Here is a 20,631-nt window from a genome sequence, read left to right on the forward strand (position 1 = left end):
CGTCATGAATGGCCATCTTGTGGAGGACAGATGACCAACCAGGGACCGAACAGGCTTGACATGGGTGCAACACCTTCTCCAACTGCGGCGAAACACGTAGGAGAAGCGCCTTCGCTAGAAATTTGTAGTCGCAAGTCATCGCAAAAAACGATGTTCTGCTTTCTCAGACATGCCACAAAACGGACAACCGTCTGTGCGACATATCCGAAAACGGTGCAAACCTTCACGCAGTGGGAGGACACCATGCGCCAGCTTCCACTGGGGACCAGAGGTGGGCGTTTGTCCTCACTAGCCTTGGCCTCACCTCAATCTTCTGGGAGAAAATTTTTCCTCACCTCACGTCACCTAAATTTTTTATTGAAAAATGTTCCTCACCTCACCTCACCTCAAAAATCTTTTTCGAAATTTACCTCACCTCACATCACTTCAAAATTTTTTGAAAATTTTTCCTCATCTCACCTCAAAAATGTTTGAAAAATTTTCTTCACCTTACCTCTCCTCAATTTTTTATTGAAAAATTTTCCTCACATGACCTCACCTCAAAGGAGTTTTTGAGACTTTTTCTCAACTCACTTCACCTCAATTATTTTTTAAATTTTTCTCACCTCAAAAATTTGTTTCGAAATTTTCCTCACCTCACCTCAATTTTTTATAGCTATTTCTTTATTGGATGTGAAGATGGTGTTTTTGATGCACGTTGGCTTTGAGTGACTGCCAATGTAAATGCATATACCTCAAGCGTGAGTACATACAGGGTGCGGCACGAAACGTGTCATTTGACCATTATAAGAAAACGGCTTAACGAAAAAATATGGGGTAAACAACTCTTTCCCGGACATTTAGTTTGTCACCAAATACAAATAGTTTCATCAATTTGCCATTGAAATACATTTTTGAAATTGAACTTATGAAATTGCTTAGTCAATGTAACGTTTTTTTTTTTTTTTCTTGGTGGAGGATTTGGCCTAGTCAATCACAGAAAACGCTTCGTGGAACGATTGTTATACCCGTAAAAGTTGCACGGAAATTGAGGTTCAGTTGCGGGTATGCGGATGACGCGCAATTTCGGGCGTCAGATCAGAGGCGAGAGTGGAGGGCGTTCCCCGCCCAGATGAGAGATAGAAGCTGCGGGAAGAAGGAAATATATCCCGTGTACGCGCGGGAAAAGTTTTCCCGTGTACGCGCGGGAAAAGTGCGCGTTCATAAATTTTTCCTCGCCTCACCTCAAAAATTTTCCCATAGTTTTCCTCACCTCACCTCAAATGGTTTTGAAATCTTTCCTCACCTAAGCTAAAAAAATTGAAAATTTCCTCACCTCAAAATTGCTTGAAAGATTTTCCGCACCTCACCTCACCTCAAAAACTTTTTGAAAATTTTCCTCACCGCACCTCACCTCAATTTTTTTTGAATATTTTCCTCACCTCACTTCACCTCAAACATCACCAGAAAAATTGGCCCTCAACCTCACCTGACCTCATAACGTTAGGTGAGGGTGAGGTGAGCGCGAGGAAACCCTCACCCTCGCACGCCCTCGTGAGGGTGCCCACCTCTGCTGGAGACTGGCGCGCCGTGCATCAATCGAGCCAGCAGTGATACGCCGCCAGGCGAATTTCGTTAACACTGCTGGTCTTGCAGGACCCGGTCGCATTTCCCTGTAGGCGGCGTAGAAATCACGGATGCTCCAGAAGGAAATGTCTTCATCTGGGCATTCGACACGCAAGTGCCGCACAACAGCAACACGAGCACAAAAATAAACAGGGAGTACTTCCGCTCTGGGGCGAAGCAGGCCGGGTCTTTCTGGGAACCACCTGGCGGCGCATCCTAGGAAACACTGCACTAATGCGCAGGCCGGGTGCTCTGGCGCACGGAGCGCCTCAAAGGGAATACGTGCTTGAAGCGCCGAGCACTTTTCTGGCACAGCTGGTACTCCCAAGGCACCCAGATCACGGCTTCCGTGGAGTTGAGACCTACAGACCCATTCAACGGATTCGCCCCCACAGAAAGCAGAACGCGTGTCGTGTGATAGCAGCTTGTATTACCGCTGGCGGAGATGAGACAGCCGCTAAAAACCACAAGCGACTGTAATATACCATGCTGCTAACAGCGTGCCCGAAAAGTGGTCGGCAGGTGAACAAACTTAAGCTCTCGCAGTGCAGCACTACAGCGGCTGAATACTCGAGGCGAGTTGACAGCTGAGACCCCTGCACTGTGAAAAACAACTCCCAGGATTGTAACCTGAGATCTTACAGAAACTTGAAACGGTGCAGCACAGGTTGGCTGAACATATAAAAAAGGAGCGACACTTTTGGATCTATTCAATCTTGCCCCAGAACTGTACCGTAGTCTTCAAACGCCTTCAACACTGGCTCTAGGGAACTCTCACGCGGTAGTATGACGGAGACATCGTCAGCGTACGCAAACACAGGCGCAAACAGACGCGGTGGGCATCTATTAGGTAGCCTTAGGATAACTGAGAGAGAACGCAGCCTTTCGAGGAAAGGGTTGATGGCAAGCGCATACAATGCCGGGGAGAGAGGGCATCCCTGTCGGACACCACACGTAACGTCAAACGGAGACGATAGACCACCAGCTACGGAAACGACACTTTTTGCGCCTTTGTGTAGCACCTCAACAAAGCGCGCCCAACCATCGGCGAAACCATATCCCCTCAGTCTTGAAAATAGGTACATGTGCCCAGAGTGTCGGAGCGAACCGAAAACCGGAAAAAAACGCTATTTTGGTGCGAACTAGGGCTGCCACCAGGCCGGTATTATACCGGCACGGCCGGTTATTTGCTCGTTCTGCCGGTTGCCGGTAGGAAGGCGATACCGGCAGCCTTTTGTCGGTATTTGTGGCTCAACACCTTTCATAGGGGCTTTTACGGGGTTTTCCTTTCAACATTCCATTACAGCTTGAATAAATCTGGAGCACAGACCCAACTCCGTAGTCACCAGTCGTTTTCTTAGTTATTCATTACTATTATCATTGTTGTCTTCAGCCAGTACACTCGTTCTTTCTCTCTCTCTCTCTCCGTTACACTCCACCCCTCACTTACTTCCCTTTCCCGCGAAGATTTCCTCCTCTCCCTCAGCCGGTATTTTTCAGTACGAAAGGTGGCAACCCTAGCGCGAACCGGAACGGAAACGAAACCGTATACGTTTTTTTTTTTTTTTGGTGCTCAGGAGGGAAACCGAAAAATTTATTTAACGGTTTTCGGTCCAAGAAAAAGTTTCGCCAGTTTGGACTACGAATGAGCGAATTAAACTGACGTCGTGTGTTCTGAAGTCATGTCACGGATACTTTACGAGGGCTTCGGTTACGGTGGAATGTATGTCGGTATACTATGACCCCTTGGTAACGTTTTATCGTTCGCGCCATAGACTTACAAGTACATGTGACCGGTTGTGACTCCCTACCAATGTGCCGTAGTGTTCGTTTTAATTTCATCCCCCAAACCCTCCTGAACTAAACACGACCCAAGGGGGCTGAGTAACGGCTTCTCTATCGGTAATGTCGCGCAATGCGTCCCTTGTTTGAAAACAGCGAAGTTGAATACAATACGTATCCGCGAGGGCAAGCGCGTACGAAGTGGCGCTTCTTTTGTGGACAGGACACGAAGAAAAGAAAACTGAGCCGTCGTGGTGCTTGCTGACTAGGAAGCAGCAACAGACATTCGAATGGATCGCGATCGCACCAATCCAGCAAGAAAGTAGTTTATGTATGACATCACGACAAACAAGTCTGTATGTGCCATATGTGCGGAATAAACGGGTTTACATTTTGCAACATTGATTTTTTTTCTGGGAATGAATATGCACACGAGAAGCGGAACCGCTTCAAAACAGGCATGAACCGTTATTTTTTTTGCTCCGGAGCAGAACCGGTACCGAACCGTTTATGATAAAACCGGAACGAAAAACGTTTCGGTTCGACACCCTGCATGTGCCACACACGATAGAATGCCTTCGACTTATCGCAGGAAGCCACAACTGCTGCTGTGCGTGAAGACATTATCCAATGGATGGCATCACGTAGCGCTATCCCGTGGAGATCTGACGACCTGCCAGGGACAGAACACGCCTTGCACGGGTGTAGCACCCTTTCTAAGTGCGGCGAAATACGCAAAAGAAGGGCCTTGGCCAGCATTTTGTAGTCGCATGCCAATAGAGTAATAGGACGGTATGCATCCGGATCTCGTTTTCTGGACGGGTCATTGCACAAGAGGACAACAACTCTACTCTTGCTAGAAAATTGCATCCCTCGGGACAAGCATAGATTAAATACCCGAGTCAAGGAGTTACCAGTTAGCCTCCAGATACGTTTGTAGAACTCAACTGGGAGACCATCAATGCCAGGACACTTTCCGTTCAACATTAAGAAGACAGCTGCTCGAATTTCTTGCTGCGTGAGCGCCCCGAGCCGACACATGCTCTATCTTTTCTCCGGCAGTGGGCACTCTCGGCTGATAACAGGTACGCCGGGTGATAACTCCTTGTAAAGAGCCGCGCAATGCTCACGCATCGCTGCTCGAATGTCATCAGGTTCGGTTTGAAGTGAGCCGTCAGCTGACCGGAGCTGGGCTATACTCGAGCCCGAATTTCCTGCCACATAGCCTCGCAATAGCATGCGGGAGCAATAACCTTCCACACACCAGCGCTAGACGTTTCTTTGCGCTACGCACTTGCGCCAAGAGTGCATACAAAGAGAGCCAAGGCGCCTTTGCACAACCTCTGTTTCAGAGGCGGTACCATGGCTGCGAGAGCCAGGATAGCGAAGTACAGCTAATATCTGGCAGAGTGCATCTCTACACTGCCGATGTTCACGCGCACGCTGTCTCGCCCAAGACCGAATACGGTGTGCTGCTCCTTGCTTCAAAGCCTCCTAGTGATCTGGCCAGAAATCGGGTGCGGAACACTTTTCCGATACCCAATCATGCATATCACTTTTAATTTTGGGATCCTCGAGCAAGGCCACGTTCAGTCGCCAAAAACAGCAACCAGAGCGAAAATTTAGCAGTCCAGGAGCGAAGACGAGGAGCATGTCCTCCTCTCCACGAATCTTTGCGTCTGATTTGGTGCGCCGTTGAATACCCGAAACTTTGAAGCCTCAATTTCGGGACTTTTTTTGGGCAGTTCGATTTGCAATATCGAGCGGATTTCTTGGTGGATCTGACTAAATTCGATACGGGCTCTCTAATTCTGTAAAAAAACAAAAAACAAAAAAAAACTCGAAGTTGACTTAGGAAATTTTGGAGTTCCATTAAAGAAATTCAACTTATTTAAATGAAAATCAAATGAAAATATTTTTGCAAGATGGCAAATTCAGTTGCCAGACAAGTGCCGTTTAGCCCGTATTTTTCCGTCGCCCCGTTTTTTGATAAAGTCCGAATGACACATTTTTTGAAACACCCTGTATATGTATTGGCATCATGGTGGAAGACCAGCCATCTCTTGCCATCTCGCTCAAACACCCGAAGACGAGTTCACGTACACAATATACTTAAGAAAACATGTTTGTGGAAACAGAGTAGCATCTGCTTACAGTGGTGTTGCCCATTTGACAGCCTTCAGTGTTTGCGGTGTGTAACCACACCGTAGCCTGCTTCATACCTCCATGCCTTACCTCACTTTCAACTTGACGAGGAAGTGCCACCGTTAGGCGCCACCGAACAGTGTCAATGAACAAAAGGTAAGTGAGGACGGCACGAGGGAGCTGCTCAGCTATTTAGAATGTTTGAAATCGTCGTTTCAAAGTCAGTTGAAACACGCGAACATCCTGCTTAAACCACCTTGCTATGGTCTACTCATTGATCATTTGACAGTGTCGTACCGCGGCCACTTGCGCGCGTTGCTTTGCTCCTGCCTGCCGGGTGAGTTCTATCCCTGTGAGTTTCGTTTCGGAGCTGCAGAGGGCGCTACGCAGCGGGGACGAGCAGACGACGTAGGGCACTCAGACAGGGTTGAAAAAAAAATCCGGAAGCTTTTAAAAAGATCCTCTTCAGTGGGCTTTTGTTGATAAAACGCGGATATTTTAGGATATTTTTTGAGAATACATACAAGGCTAGAAATGTGACGCAGAGTAAAAACAAATGTGCTTTGCTGTTCTTCATTTTGGGTGAGCCCTCATAGTTTCCGTTTACGGGACTGCCAGTCCCAGCAACATCGTATCAGTTTCTATTGTTTTCCGAAAAGTGGAGTGCCATGCACGTGTGATTGAATGGTGTGGATCCTACACGCATGGATTACCTGTCGTGTTTCGGCGCACTTCAGTTACAGTGCCTCCAGGAAGCGGAAGAAAGTTTCTCCCTGAATGGGCAGAAGTAGAAGAAAGCGGGAAACAGTTAAATCGGAAAAATTTTAAATTATAAAAGTTCCAAAGTTAAAAAAAGTTAAAAGCTAATGTTGCGCGTACCTGTGGCTTTGGAAACAACATGTCAATACTACAAGAAAAGAAACCGGGAGTTTTCCGTGTGAATTTTAATTCACGTCTTTCCATCCCATCTGACGAAAATATCTAAAAAATCCGGATAAAATTATGTGGATAAATTCCGAAAAGTCCACCATGTGGACTAAATCCAAACAGGCCTGTACTCAGGAACGCGGCGCGCTTGTGCCTTGAAGCCTCGTTTACATGTTTTCTCTGACTAATTATTTTCTGACTAAGACTTTTCTGAGAACGCTATCGTGCTTGTCCGGTGGAGGAGGCATGGCGAGTGCGCTCATGGATGATAATGCCTCTCAAGAGCATATGTTTAAGCCAAGGAGTGCGTGCCTTTTTGTACGTACAACACGATGGGTCATCTTTATTATGGTACAAAAAGCGAAATTACACATGCCAAAAAGAGTGTTGTAATTTGGAGTACCTATAAATTATACATGTCATTAGATATGTCAATTTCAGGGCTTCATGTTTTCATTGAGAGTGTTGACTTCATGTGAGAAATTTCACATACACTATCTTAAGACCTCTATTGAAAGTGGCTCGTGTAGCGGCCTCAGGAGACGTGGACACTTTCATTTTTCATTTAAATTCCCACTCCTATTGGACAATACAGGTCTTATAGGTTTATAAAAATCCTATAGAGTTCTCTGTTATAAGCTGCATCCCCTTCTTGCAAGGAGCAACGCATTACTGGGCATTTCTGAAGTGGTTCCTATAATACCTGACAGGCTGAGCGACAGGCGTCTGAAGGTGAAGGAAATCTCAGAAAGGCTGGGGCTTTCCAAAACAACTGTTTTTCGCATCATCGGCGAGGGCCTTCACATGAAAAAGGTCAGTGCGAGATGGGTGCTACGACTTCTCTCGTCAGTTCAAAAGCAACAGCGCGTCGTCTGTGTCAAAGAGTTTTTGGAGCTCTGTCAAGAGAACGAAGAAGAAATATTGAAGTCAATTGTCACAAGGGATAAGACTATGGTGCCCTACTATGATCCTCTTTCGAAAAAGGAGTCGATAAAATGGCGCAAACCAGGAGAAGCACCCCCAAGAAAAGCCAAGGTCACGCAATCCACAAGGAAGATCATGGCAATAATATTTTGGGAATGTCACGGGATCCTCCTCATCAACTTCAAAGAGAGGAACACCACAGTGAATCCGACTTATTATGCTTCACTCCTGCACCGACTGCGAGACGCCATCAAGGAAAAGAGGCGCGGCAGGTTGAGTCGAGGTGTCCGGTTGCTGCGGGACAATGCCCCTGTCCACACGGCTTCTATTGCCAAGGCTGCACTGAAGGAATGCGGCTTCGAAGAAATCAACCACCCACCCTACAGTCCAGACTTGGCACCGTGTGACTACTTCCTGTTGTCAAACTTGAAAAGGGATCTCAGAGGACGGAGATTTCAAAACGATAGTGAGGTGCAAGAGGCAGTTTTCCAGCATTTTGCGGACAAAGCATTTCGGGCTATTTTTTCAAAGGTATAAGAATGCTGCTTAAAAGGTGTGAAAAGTGCATCGAAGTTAAGGGTGACTACGTCGAAAAGTGATCCACTTGTTTCGTCTCTATGACTATTAAAAGTTGGTCGGGCCGGAAACTTATGGAACCACCCTCGTATCACGTTTGCAATGGTGACAACGTCTTTGCAGTTAACTTGTGAGTTTGCAAACGACGTCAGCGTATTCGCCTCGAGATGGAACTTGAGGTGGCGCTGCAGGCGCGACATTAGTGGGGATGCCCAGACAGCCGGCCCGTACGCGCTATATGGATTCTGTGGAGCTGGATGCAGTTCTACTTGCGTTTTCCCGTTCAACACATTGTTTTGGCACAAGTTCGACGTGAAAACCTCGTACAATATGGTCCGCTTCTGTTGTGTATTTGGATGCACCACTTACAGGACAGAAAATGGTGTGAGCTTTCACAAGTTTCCGAAAAACCTGGCGTTGCGAAAAGCGTGGGTCATAAAGTTGAAAACAGCCAAGAAGCCTTCAGCGTACAGCGAAGTGTGCAGCAAGCATTTCACCAATGACGACTTCAGACAAACGACAAAGAAAGACAACAGAGGTTAGTAATCTAAAATTTTGCAATCGCAACATAATAAATGGAGCATGGAAAGAGCCCCGCGTCCTCTCTTCGTGTGTTTTCGCTCGTCCGGGATCCGCATGACAAATAATTATCTGTGTGTTAAAAGCAAAGATTCGATGTGGGATACTTGGGTCAACGCAGTTTTGAAACTGCCGCAGTGTGGTTTGATAACAGTCTGTGTCGTGTGCGCTGCTTTCGGGCTATGTTGTTCCTTCCGAGCATTTCCAATCCCATCCTTGTGTTAATAGTTGACACCGCATAAGTTTAACCCGCAGTGTCTTTCTTAGGTCTTGTTCGTCCAAGACTAAAACCGACTGCGGTGCCTTCGCAAAGACTACCTAAAAGGCGTCATGACAGAGAGACGCAGCATCGGAAGTCGCCAGGTACATGCGAACTCTGCACTTGCACGGCGTTTTTTTCACTCATTTTCTTATTAGTAATGAATGATTCTTTCAGTCCGTAGGTGCGAGCCAAGTCTGCAAACGACTTCACGTGAAGTAGAGCAGAACGTAACACAGTGTTGTGAGTATGAAAATACATTTACTTAGATGTATGTCATGCGTCACCTGCGAATGTTATTTATTGAGTATTAATAAGTTAATATATTAACAATATTATAATATTAATATATATATATATATAATATAATAGGAGGGGGAAAATAGCAGGAGCTCTTTGGCTGCACGTATAGCATATGTTTGCAAGTCAAACGTCGCCATGCCAGTACTTGACAGCTGTTTCGGCCTTCTTAGACCTCATCAGCAGTACGCAGGCAGGCAACGTTTGAGTGGATGATGCCATCCACTCAAACGTTGCCTGCCTGCGTACTGCTGATGAGGTCCAAGAAGGCCGAAACAGCTGTCCAATATACGTATAATATAATATAGAAATACATATATATATATAATAATTTTATATTATATTAATAATAAATATTATAATTAATAAGTAGTAAGTTTTGGCTTGCTCATGCATTAACAAGTTTCCTGAAGGTATTTACATCCTGTTGTTCATGTTTGCATTTTTAGATGACCACACCAAAGAAATTTCTTGTGACTCACCAGCAGGAAGCTCTAGCGAGACATCGAATCAAGAAGGTAGATTGTTTTCTTTTGACCTCTGACCTAGCGCAGACACACGGATATTCCGGACACAGTGACAATCTGCACAAGACACCTGTGATGGCTGGTACACTCTATCAAAAATCAAAATAAAAGGAAACTATTTTGCTCATTACACACACAAAAATATGACTAACTTGTTACCATTTCCCAGAGGTTAGAGGTGAATCATGTGTGACATAACTAAGTCCCTATTTTGTTACAGAAGAAAAAAAAAATACCATTTGAGGACTTCCCAGTAACATGCCCTATTCAGCTGTGCATTCTTAATATATTTATAGTACATTAATAATAGTTTTTCTTGCAGTGTGTACTGATGAGGCCATACAAGAAATGCTGAGCAAGAATGATAGCATTTTGCGGGATGTATGTATCCAAGTCAACACATATGAATACATGGAAAACAAAGCTCCAATCTTGTCATTCTGCAAGGTAAAGTCAGATGAACACCTGCGAATTTTGACAGGCATAAGTTGTCTACAGCTTATTGGGAATATCATATCAGAATTTTCTGAACTACGATTGAGGTATTCACCAAGAGGATACGGTCTCAATGACTGTGATGTAGTTCTACTTACAATGATAAAGCTTTATCACAACACAAACTTCAGCTTTCTGTCTGTACTGTTCGGTATACACAGGACAACGGTGTCAAACATTATAAAGAGCGCCATCTGCATTTTAGCAGAAATTCTTGGCACTGCAGTCTTCTTTCCTAGCAAGGAATCTGTCTTGGAAAACCTGACAGTTTACTTTGACAAGTTCAAAAACACAAGGATCGTGTTAGATTGCACAGAAGTAGCTCTTGAGAGGCCAGGTGACCTGGTGTCACGTATTCTTACATACAGCCACTATAAGAAAACCTACACCGCTAAAGTTTTGATTGGGTGCACTCCAAGTGGGTTCATCAGTTTTGTCAGTCAAGCATTTGGTGGGCGTGCGTCAGACACACATGTGACAAAAGAATCTGGGGTTCTAAGCATGTGCCTACCTTACACAGACCATGTTATGACAGATAAAGGCTTTCTCATTGAGCACCAGTGTGATGATGCACGTGTACGTCTAATTCGTCCCCCATTCTTGAAGCAGAGGAAACAAATGCGTGAAAGTGAGGCCTTGGCAAACCAGAAAATTGCACGGGCACGTGTCCACGTAGAACGTGCAATTCAGAGGATTAAAGCCTATAAAATATTGCAACAAAAGTTTCCTACGCAACTGTTGCCAGTTTTTGATAATGTGGTGCGTCTTCTTTGTGGTCTTGTAAATTTATCCAGGCCGATACTTTCAGAAGAAAGGTTTCTCCAACCTTTAAGCCTCAACCATCCTGTCCAAAATAACACATATCACAGCCCATAGATATATCTAAATAGGGCAAACATTGTACAATAAATTTGGGTTATGTGTTCAGTGTGATATATTTGAGCGATACATGCATTGTTATATTTGAGTGATACACGCACTGTGATATTTTTTACTGATACGTGCATTGTGATATTTTGGTGATACCTGCACTGTGATATTTTTGAGTGATACCTGCACTGTGATATTTTTGAGTGATACGTGCACTTTGATGTTTTTTAGTGATGCGTGCATTGTGATATTTGAGTGAAATGTGCAATAGTTATTCAAGTGGCATGTGCAATATTATGTTCAGTGTGCATTGTGATATTTGAGTGATACATGTACTGTGATATTTTTGAGGGATGCGTGCATTGTGATATTTGAGTGATATGTGCAATAGTTATTCAAGTGGCATGTGCAATATTATGTTCAGTATGCATCTAGTGGTGTTGAGTCTGTACAGCATGTCATGTAATAAAAAAATAAGGTTGAGCAAAACATACAAAAAGAATTCATGATTGCATCAGTGGATAAAGCAATGAGTAGAGCAGGCTAAAAGAAAAGACTGAATGACTGAAAGAAAAGACTGCAAGACTGAAAAGAATGACACACAGATGAAAACACCTGAGAAATTCAAATATCAAATTTATTTGTGGCACAGAACAGTCTTCAAAGCGCAAAACAAATACCCCTCATAGATAAGACGGACAGCGTTGACACATTCCACAAAATACGTACTGTCAAATGGCACAGTAACCAGTAACCAAAAAAATCGCATGCATTTATGCCAAAGATGCCCATTATGACTTGGATCTGTGTAAAATATGATGGCTTCGGCTTTAAGTTCGTAAAACTATTTTCTATCTTCTGGGGGCACTTAATTTCCAGAACCTTCTGAACACCCTCACAGCAGCGACAGTGGAAATTCACAATTCCATCAGGGGAGCATCCCATTACCGGACACTGTTGCGAAATCATAAATCCACTTTGTGATACTTCCACAATGTGCCCCTGGCTCTGTAGCACTTCGATGTACCTTCTCCTGGCATCTGCTTCTTTCTCAATGCCATTCTTCATGCAGGGTGACTGGTATGTGGTGTATCTGAGTGCATTGCTTACAATGCTTCCTAGGTTATGGGGTCGTGGCTCCTTCGTCAACTTTCTTGCTTTTGTCAGGAAGGCGTGCAGATTTGAACTTGTTGCCATTCCCCTTCGATATTCTTTCCACGAAGAACAAAAAGACTGCTCTCGTGTGACCCTTTCAATTCTGCTGATGGCATTCTCATCATATATGATACTGATGTCCTCTAGAAAGGAACAGAACTGTGTGTGTTCCGTGGCAGAGAGGAGCTCGGACATGGTGGGTGGAAGCGACGGTGCAGGCTGCTTGCTTGGGTGCTCAGTGGAATCCTTGTCCTCAAAATTTCCTCCTACACATTTTCATTATAATGGTTAGTGCTAAGGAAACACATTGGGGTCAAAATATGTAAATGTGTAGTCCATGTCTTGTTCCTATAAGGTGATGTAAATAGCATCTGTAATAGTAAATTTATGCACCTGTTCTCCTTTTTCTCAAGTACATTTCAGTCTGTGATACATACGGCAGCTTTGCCACCAGTCGCTCCGGCACCCCGCTTCTTGGACGTGGCAGTCTTGGGACTTCATACTAAAGAACATGTTTTGAAAAGGTGAATGCTTGTGGGAACGCTTCAATCAGAAAAACAAATGAGGATAATGTACCTTTGGGCAAAAAGGGAGATGCACTACGTTCTTAGGTGCATACTTTTCCTGTACTACAGCCTTTGCTAGGCGTCCCCACGCCTGTGGCTTGTCTGTGGAAGACAATTTGGTCAACCTTTGCGCCCTATTAATGTGCAAAAGCACCGCAATGCAGTGCTTGCATTTGTGAGACTCCCTGGAAAAGAATGAATACTTGAATTTAACAAGACGAATATGGCTTATAGATGTCAAGTACAGGCGATCTGCCTAACAAATGAGGCGCCTCACCCGGCAGGACAGGTGCAGGACAACAGCTGTATGTTCCCTCCTTCCGTCAGTGCCAAGCTCACTTTGTGTGGGTCCTTTGTGGGTGCAGACGACTGTAATACGAAACCAAGTACTTGGACGGTAGAAGGTGTGACTTCAACGACGCTGCACTCTATAATGTGACCAGCATTGATCACTTCTTCGCCTTCTTTTAGGCAGCGAACGCCTTCCCCGACATGCTGTAAAATGGTTGTCAGAGATATCTTGACTGAAATGAAGAGAAGAAGTAAACATTCGCTCCACGCTTTTGCCGCTATTGCACGACCAACAGTGCTGGAATAACGCGTAATGAAACAACACAATGGCATATAAGTGTCACAGCACTTTACCTTCGACGCAGCTCTCGTCCTCTTCATTCATTTTGAAACCAACCGGAGGCTTGTTTTTCAAGGAAAACTCACACGCGCTTCTTGTCACATACATTCACATGCGACGGTATAGCGCCGCGTCCCCACTAATGGTGTTTCACGGAGCCGCCGTGCGGTGGCGCCGTTGTTCGATCTCGAGGCGAATACCTGCGAACGCTCCTGACACCCCATCGTGGCAAATATCGTGTTTTTAACTCAAGCTACCCTCTGTGATGTGATTACTTGGTAAATAAAGTAGACAAACCAAATATATTGAAATTAAGACACTTTTCGAAGTCATATTGTGGACATACAGGTAACGTCGCATAGACGTGGCGGACATATGCGACGTGTGCGACCTTTGTGGGACGTACCGAGGGTATTTATGGTTTACTGGGGACTGAGTAATGGAATACCGCTTTCCGATACTCCACTGAAAAGTACTGCTGTGCTATTGACGCGGCAAACGTTAGGAAGTTGAGCGAAGAAGTGTGCTACTGCTTCACCTGTACTCCTCATTACACCACACTGATATTGCTACCCTACGACTAACCAACCATCACACCTCGATGAACAAGGACAGTTCTCACACACCACAGGCATAAGACCCGTAGAAAGAACGTAACGCTGTCCAGCTCTGGTTTGAAACAGTTACGGCAAAACATGTCATGCGGACACTTCCTCCAAAAAAGTCAAATGCAATGACGAAAAGTGGTCGCTACCAAGTTCATTTCCTTTATGTCTTTAATACGCTATGTTCAAAGGCGTTGGTGCAGCGTTGCCAGATGAAAATCTTGAAAAGTCGCCAATGTGCCCTCAGAAAGTAGCCAGAAGTATCCAATTTCCCTTGTATGTACATAGCATGGAGGAGAAGTAAGGAGACCGAACTCGGTTTGAGAATGACGTCCCAATTCCTCGAGTCATCCTTGACCGCGGCGCGGCGCTCGTGGTCCCCCTGGTACTAGCTTCGCGAAATCTGCTGATCGGCGATGCGCCGTTTGTGTTCGATTACTCTACTAAAAAGCGTTCAAAAGTAATGTTTCTTTGACATGAACAACGGCGTTTCCAATAATGAGTTAATATTTCTAGTCACCTACAATCCTTTTTTGCAACTTCTGCCGCACCGTTTCCGTGGCATGGGTGGGAGCTACCCTAAAGGAAGCAAATGTTGTGCTGAAAAGCCACATTTGAAGTACGCGTAAAGTCACACGTGCAAATTATGGCGACTCAAATTGGCGCGGGGGTAGACATACAGCGCGAGGAACCACATACAGACTACCTACCAGACCAGAGGAGTGTGTATTATCATCAGGCAGGAGAGCTGCCTATGGAGGTAGTCGCCATTGGACAGACACTAACTTCACGTTACAATCCTACAAGCTAGATAACAACTCTCTCTAGGAGAATTTGCTTTTCATACTGGCCATACCAAGCAACAATCCAAACACGGGAGGGTCGCTGCGGAGTGCACTGCAGTCCTAGCAAGCTGGCTAGAACATGGTTTGCCACTCATCCTGAACGTGGCAGAAAAGACGAATAGACGTCAGTCAGCGGCGACAGCACTCCACGAGACGGTGCAGTCCTTCCTCACGGACAATGTGGCTACGAAGCCCTGCTCTGATAGCCTGAAATATAGCTCCGTCTCCGAAGTCTGGCCACCGAAAGCCAGTCAGCAATGACAGATCCAAATTTGAAAGTTTACCACGGTAATTAACAAAGCCAATTGTTTACGCTGAGTGCACGGAACAGGCAACGGTTCTAGGAACTGTACACTGGACCAGGCGACAGACATCAGCTCAAATATTTGCGTTAATCTGCGCTACAACAAAAGACGAACGCGACAACGCCTGAAACAGTGATCTGCGGTTTCACACTGCCCGCAAGGCCTGCAACCGTCAGAGCGACAGATGCGAAACCAGTGTAATCGATCACGGAGAGGATGAACGTTGTGGGCAAGCTTCCACTGAAGACTGGCGCGGCAGTAATTCGACGCCACGAGCATCGTCGGCACCGAATGGAGTGCGGGGTCGGGCTGCAACTCCTTAATTGCTGTATAAAAATCGCTGAGAGCCCTTAACTGCATGTCAGCATCAGGAAGCTTGGGTCGGAAACGCCTCACAACATCAACACAGCCAGGCGTATTGATGAGGCACGACTTCGGACCTAGGCCAAAATGCGGGGCTCTCAATGAACCACATGGTGGCGCATCCGAGAGTGTACGGAACGTGTGTGTAGCAATGGCAGTACGGATCAATAGTAGCGGCGTGGCAGCGACTCCTAGGAACTACAAGCGACTGTAGTATCAGGCCACAAGCAATTGAGCCCGAAAAGTGATGGGCAATTCAACCTCAGCTGCCGAAGGAGAGCTCTACAAAGGTTAAGCACACGAAGCAATAGATATCCCAGTGCAATCGAAAGTCACGCCAAGAATTTTGGTCTCCAGTCTCACTGGAACCCCGAGAGGAGCCTCGCAGGAATGCCGGAGGTTCAAAAACAGTGCTGCAGTTTTTATCTGTTCAGTCTTGCCCCACAAACAGCTCCGAAATCTTCAAAAGCCTTCAGAACAGTTCCTAGGGAACACTCGCGTGAAAGGATCACAGAGACGTCATCCGCGAATGCGAAAACAGGTGGAGGGCATCCATTGGGCAGTACCAAGGTAACAGGAAGCAAACCCAGATTCTCGAGCAAAGGGTTGATGGCGATGGCGTACAAGGCGGGAGACAGAGGACATCCTTGGCGAACACCACAAGTTACATCAAAGGGCAGCGATAGGCCGCCAGCAACGGAGTCAACACTTCTTGCGCCCCTATAGATCGTTTCCACATATCTGACCCATGCAACGGCGAACCCGTATACCTTCAGTCGAGCGAACAGGTATGCGTGTCGCAAATGATCAAATGTGTTGGATTGATCGAGGGATGCCAGCACAGCGGGGGGCATGGCCACTGATAACCCAGTGCAGGGCATCGGGAAGTGCGATTCTGTGAAGGTCTTAAGACCTACTGGGAACAGAACATGCTTCGCAAGCATGTAACACTTTCTCCAACAGAGGCGAAGCGCCCCTCAGAAGTGTTTTAGCTAGGAACTTATAATCGCTCGTCAGCAAAGTAATCGGACGATAAGCACAGGGGCCCAGTTTTCGAGACGTGTCTTTGCACACAAGGACAAGAACACCATTCTGCATGATGGGGCATAGCGACGCTTGTGTTAAGCAGATGTTAAATGCCTGAGTCACGCAAGATCCAATCGCATTCCAGAAGCGCTTGTAGAACTCAGTTGGGAGGCCATTACCGCCAGGGCACTTTCCGCTCGTCATTGAGGAGACAGCTGCATAAATAACATTTTGCGTGAGCGGCCCTGAGTCAATATGCTTCATTATTTTCGCCGGAAGTGGGCACTCTCAGCTGACAACAGGCAGTGCCGTGTACACCAAAGGGAGTCTGGCCAATAGGAGGAGCCTAAAAAAGAAGCTCGACCTGTCAATCAAATTCAGCTGTTTTTCATTGGCTGCTGTTTTCTATGCGGGCCGCCATGACACCAAAATTTTCCCGAAAATGGCGGTGTAGCTTGGAACGGCGAAGCGAGAATTTCATAACAATTTTTTTCACGAATTAAGTCAGTTTTATTCCGTAAGTGTACATTCTGTCGTAATTATCTTGCAAATCACCTTTAAATTACGCTCCAGTGTCGATGCTTACCTGAAAATACTATGTTTCGTCGTCCCTGTTAGGCCTAGTAACGACAGCGAACACAGGCAAATAGCAAGAAAAACGCTACGGATGGCCAAAAATTTGCATTGTGTGACATACTTTTATTCATATACACACCTTTGCCCGTTCTTGATTCAATCTTGTTATGTTTCATAGTTAAAATACGTATAATACCGGCAGTCTGTTCCAAGTAGCGGTTCTGCTGCCCAATCAGTTCTGCTAGCAAGCACTTCTGCTTCTGCTACTTCTGCCCTTCTGCTATTCTGCGTCTTGCCCACATGGCCCTCTCCATCCAGATGGCGCCGTTAAAAGCGGACGCAAAATCCATTATGTTGCTCGGTCGTCAGGGAATATCCTATGCAATCTAATCCAATCCAGTTTCCCGAAAATGTCGGCACCCAGTAAATACAGGTAATATATGGCTTGGATAGCTTGGGATTAATAGCGAACTGTATTTTGAATCGTGATTGGCCAGAGAGCTGAAAAAGTGTATGGAGCTCCAGGTATAGGCAGGTCCCATTAATGGCCAGACTCCCTCTGGTATACACGGCACTGACAACAGGCTCGTCGTCATGTGACTCCTGATAAAGGGCCGCGCAATGCTCACGCATTGTTTCCTGAATGTCACCGGGATCGGAGAGAATTGAGCCGTCAGCTGACTGGAACTCAGTGATTCCCAAGTCCGGAGTTTCTGCCACATGGTGCATGAGTAACACACGGGAGCAATATGCCTCCCGACACCAGTGCACTACATTGTGTTGCGCTACGAATTTGCGCCAGGACTGCATTCAGAGAGAGGCTAGGCCTCTCCGCACGTTCTCGATGTCGGACGCAGATTCAGGACAGCGTGAGTAAGGGTGGCGAAGCACAGATAACACCTGCCTGAGTGCGTCTCTACACTGCCGGTGTTCGCGCGCACACTGTTTGCCCCAACGCTGAAAAAGGTGCGCGTACCTAGCTTCAGAGCCTCCCAGTGACTACGTCCAAAATCGGGCGTGGAACAAACATCCGCAAGCAAATTTCTTACGTCGTTTTTAATTTCTATCTCCATGGCCGCGCCGGTGAAACTGAATACGGTGCTCCAGGGGCGTGGCCATCATCGTCGTTGTCCAGGCCTGCTACAGTGTTTGGGAGCGCGGCTAAGAGAAAAAGGTCAGGAGTGTAGCGGTGGGCAGATATGTTTGTTGGCTGATGGCCGCAGATGGAATGCGTGGTGGGGAGCGTGGGCGGGAGCTCGCTGTTTCATCGTCGGCGGAGGCCGCTAGATGCCCCCCCCCACCCCCCGCTGAACCAGAGGTCGCTCCGGAATAGTGCGGACCGATGGTGGACCAGACGTCCAGCTGACGTGGCGGGAAGAAGAACGAGGAGGAGGCGTGCGCAAGCCGCGTGAATGCGTGGACGGATGGTCTACCGGGTCGTCAGGGATGAGGAAAGCCGGCTTGACACGGTCGACTGAAACAACCTCCAGAGGGGTGGGGAGGCGGATGGTTAACGTCTTGTCCTGGCGGGAGTGGACAAAGAAGGGGCCGTCGTACGGGGGCTGTAAAGGGTTACGCGTGGCGTCATGGCGCAAGAAAACATGAGTCGCTGTAGCAAGTTCAGGGCGGGCAAAGGCTCTCCGAGATGAAGGGCGGGTGGGAGGCGGCCGTAAGCGTGCGCAATGAGCGTGCAAACGGATGCCGAAAGTAAGAGGACCTGGTGCTGGCAGCTGGAGGCAGGCTGCGTCGAAGAATTGACCTGGCAAACGCAGTGGGGCACCTAAGACTAGGTCTGCAGGAGAGAGTGGGAAATCAGACCTGGTGGCAGACCGGATGCCCAGCATGACGAGGGGCAATCGCTTTACTCACTGGTCAGAAGGATCGGCTCGGAGGGCGCTCTTTAGGGTTCGGTGGAGGCGCTCTACGATCATATTGGCGCAGGGATGGTAGGCTGTAGTTTGATGGTGGTGAGCTCCCAGAAAGCGGCAGACGTCAGCAAAAAGTCGCGAACTAAACTGTCGCCCTCGGTCTGTAGTAACGACAGCCGGAGCACCAAAACGGGCCACCCAGCTGTGCAGGAAGGCTTGGACGACCATGTTGGCAGTGATGTCTTTGATGGGTATCGCCTCCGGCCAGCGCGTGAAACGACCCACATTTGTGAGCAGGTAGGAGTGGCCGGACGACGTGGGGAGAAGCCCACCAGGTCCAGGTGGATATGTCGGAAACGGGCGTCGGGTGTTGGAAACGGATGCGTTGGAGTGACTGTGCGCCGCTGCACTTTCGCGCGTTTACATGCCAGACATGTTCGGGCCCATTCACGGACGTCCCGGTTCATGGAAGGTGAAACGAAGCGTGCAGCGATAAGCCGCTGTGTGGCCTTGATACCGTGGTGATGGAGTCCGTGGTGGTGTCGAAGAGACGCCAGCGGAAAGCTAGGGGGAGGAGGGGCCTCGGCGTTCCCGTCGTCATGTCGCGGAGTAGCCCGTGCGGCGAGTCGGGGTAGGGAATTCTCTGGATGTTGAATGACTGCGGCGACTGTTGGAGGGCTTGTAAATCGGCGTCCGGAGCTTGTGGGATCGCCGAAGCCGTATAGTCGGGCGCAGGAGAGTACGCTTGAGTAAGCGCGACGATCGGTGATCCAGAAAGGGCGTCGGCGACGACGTTTTCGGGGCCGGTGATGTGGCGTACGTCTGTGGTGAATTCATCTATGAAGGCCAAGTGACGCAATTCGCGCGGAGAGCGAGTCTTGGTCCCAGATCATATAGCATACGTCAAAGCCTTGTGGTCTGTGTAGATCGTGAGATGGCGTCCCTCAAGGAAGTTTTATTTACCTCCCATAATTTTTTTTTTAATTCAGTGTTGGCGCTGTGGCTATGAGCGGGGTACAGACGTGGACAGATGGAGAGAGGAGAGCAGGAAGGAGTCGGGAACAGGGGGGTTAGTACGCGTCCGGGGTTGACTTGAGGGGGAACTGTGCCGACATTCGTCTGGAAAGTCTTCGGAAAACCCAGGGAAAACCTCAGACAGCACAGCCCGTGGCAGAATTCGAACCCGTGTCACCTCCCAGTCTCGGCGTGGAAAGAGATCGTCCTAACCACTATGCCACCACCCAGAAAAGTGAAGTAGCAAAACGTGCCAGCAGATATGTTATCACCGCACTCAAACTTTGCAGTTCGTTGTGCAACAACAAAAAAAGCATCATAGTTTATATTATACAGGCAGGTTTATTTATATTATTTTAATATTTATTATATTTTATATTATATTTTATAGACTATATATTTGTTTATAGGTTATTTATATTATATAACCAGAGTTTATCCCAGTAACGAAGTTGTCTTGCGAAAATGCTCACTGATATTCTGCAGAACTTACAGACAAGCGACATCATGATCTCTGAATCTGTGTCATGATTAGACCCCTGATATCCTCCCCGGATACCCTCGCCCAGCGGCAAACTTCAACTTGTGCGAATTAACCTACAAAGACGATTTAGGGCATCCAGAGGTGGGGCTCAGCACCGCGGAGGAACCACAGAACCCTAGGCGCTGCAGCGATAGGAGGCTGCGC

At 47.1% G+C, this 20,631-nt stretch overlaps 2 protein-coding genes and 1 long non-coding RNA gene across 4 annotated transcripts; 2 read left to right on the forward strand and 1 right to left on the reverse strand.

The window, feature by feature from the left end:
- Positions 1-8,809: 8,809 nt before the first annotated feature.
- On the forward strand, positions 8,810-9,579 carry LOC135371419 (uncharacterized). Its single transcript, XR_010415606.1, has 3 exons — positions 8,810-8,901; positions 8,975-9,040; positions 9,547-9,579. It is a non-coding gene; the product is annotated as an uncharacterized LOC135371419 (long non-coding RNA).
- A 582-nt stretch (positions 9,580-10,161) lies between these two features.
- LOC135371427 (uncharacterized) lies at positions 10,162-11,130 on the forward strand. The gene has a single exon (XM_064605484.1). It carries the CDS (start codon positions 10,219-10,221, stop codon positions 10,993-10,995), a length of 777 nt encoding a protein of 258 aa, XP_064461554.1. The 5' UTR covers positions 10,162-10,218; the 3' UTR covers positions 10,996-11,130.
- Positions 11,131-11,605: 475 nt separating this feature from the next.
- Positions 11,606-13,466, reverse strand: LOC135371436 (uncharacterized). Of its 2 annotated transcripts, none has more exons than XM_064605495.1 (5): positions 13,356-13,466; positions 12,988-13,205; positions 12,721-12,895; positions 12,538-12,646; positions 11,606-12,410 (listed from the first exon to the last, which is right to left on the reverse strand). In XM_064605495.1, exons 1-5 carry the CDS (start codon positions 13,380-13,382, stop codon positions 11,650-11,652), a joined length of 1,290 nt encoding a protein of 429 aa, XP_064461565.1. In that variant the 5' UTR covers positions 13,383-13,466; the 3' UTR covers positions 11,606-11,649. The 2 variants fall into 2 exon arrangements, with proteins under 2 accessions (XP_064461565.1, XP_064461561.1); XM_064605491.1 differs by having other exon boundaries at positions 12,988-13,234.
- Between the last annotated feature and the right edge of the window lie 7,165 nt (positions 13,467-20,631).

This window comes from Ornithodoros turicata, chromosome 1, assembly GCF_037126465.1.
Source record: "Ornithodoros turicata isolate Travis chromosome 1, ASM3712646v1, whole genome shotgun sequence".
Classification (NCBI taxonomy): Eukaryota; Metazoa; Arthropoda; class Arachnida; order Ixodida; family Argasidae; genus Ornithodoros; species Ornithodoros turicata.

Bases quoted from the DNA above. Each gene is read 5' to 3' on its own strand.
- LOC135371427 (XM_064605484.1), top strand. From the start codon at position 10,219: ATGATAAAGCTTTATCACAACACAAACTTCAGCTTTCTGTCTGTACTG.
- LOC135371436 (XM_064605491.1), bottom strand. From the start codon at position 13,449: ATGTATGTGACAAGAAGCGCGTGTGAGTTTTCCTTGAAAAACAAGCCT. The intron at 13,235-13,355 runs GTAAAGTGCTGT...TCTTCATTTCAG, and splicing joins GGACGAGAGCTGCGTCGAAG to TCAAGATATCTCTGACAACC. The intron at 12,647-12,720 runs GTACATTATCCT...CATGTTCTTTAG, and splicing joins ATCTCCCTTTTTGCCCAAAG to TATGAAGTCCCAAGACTGCC.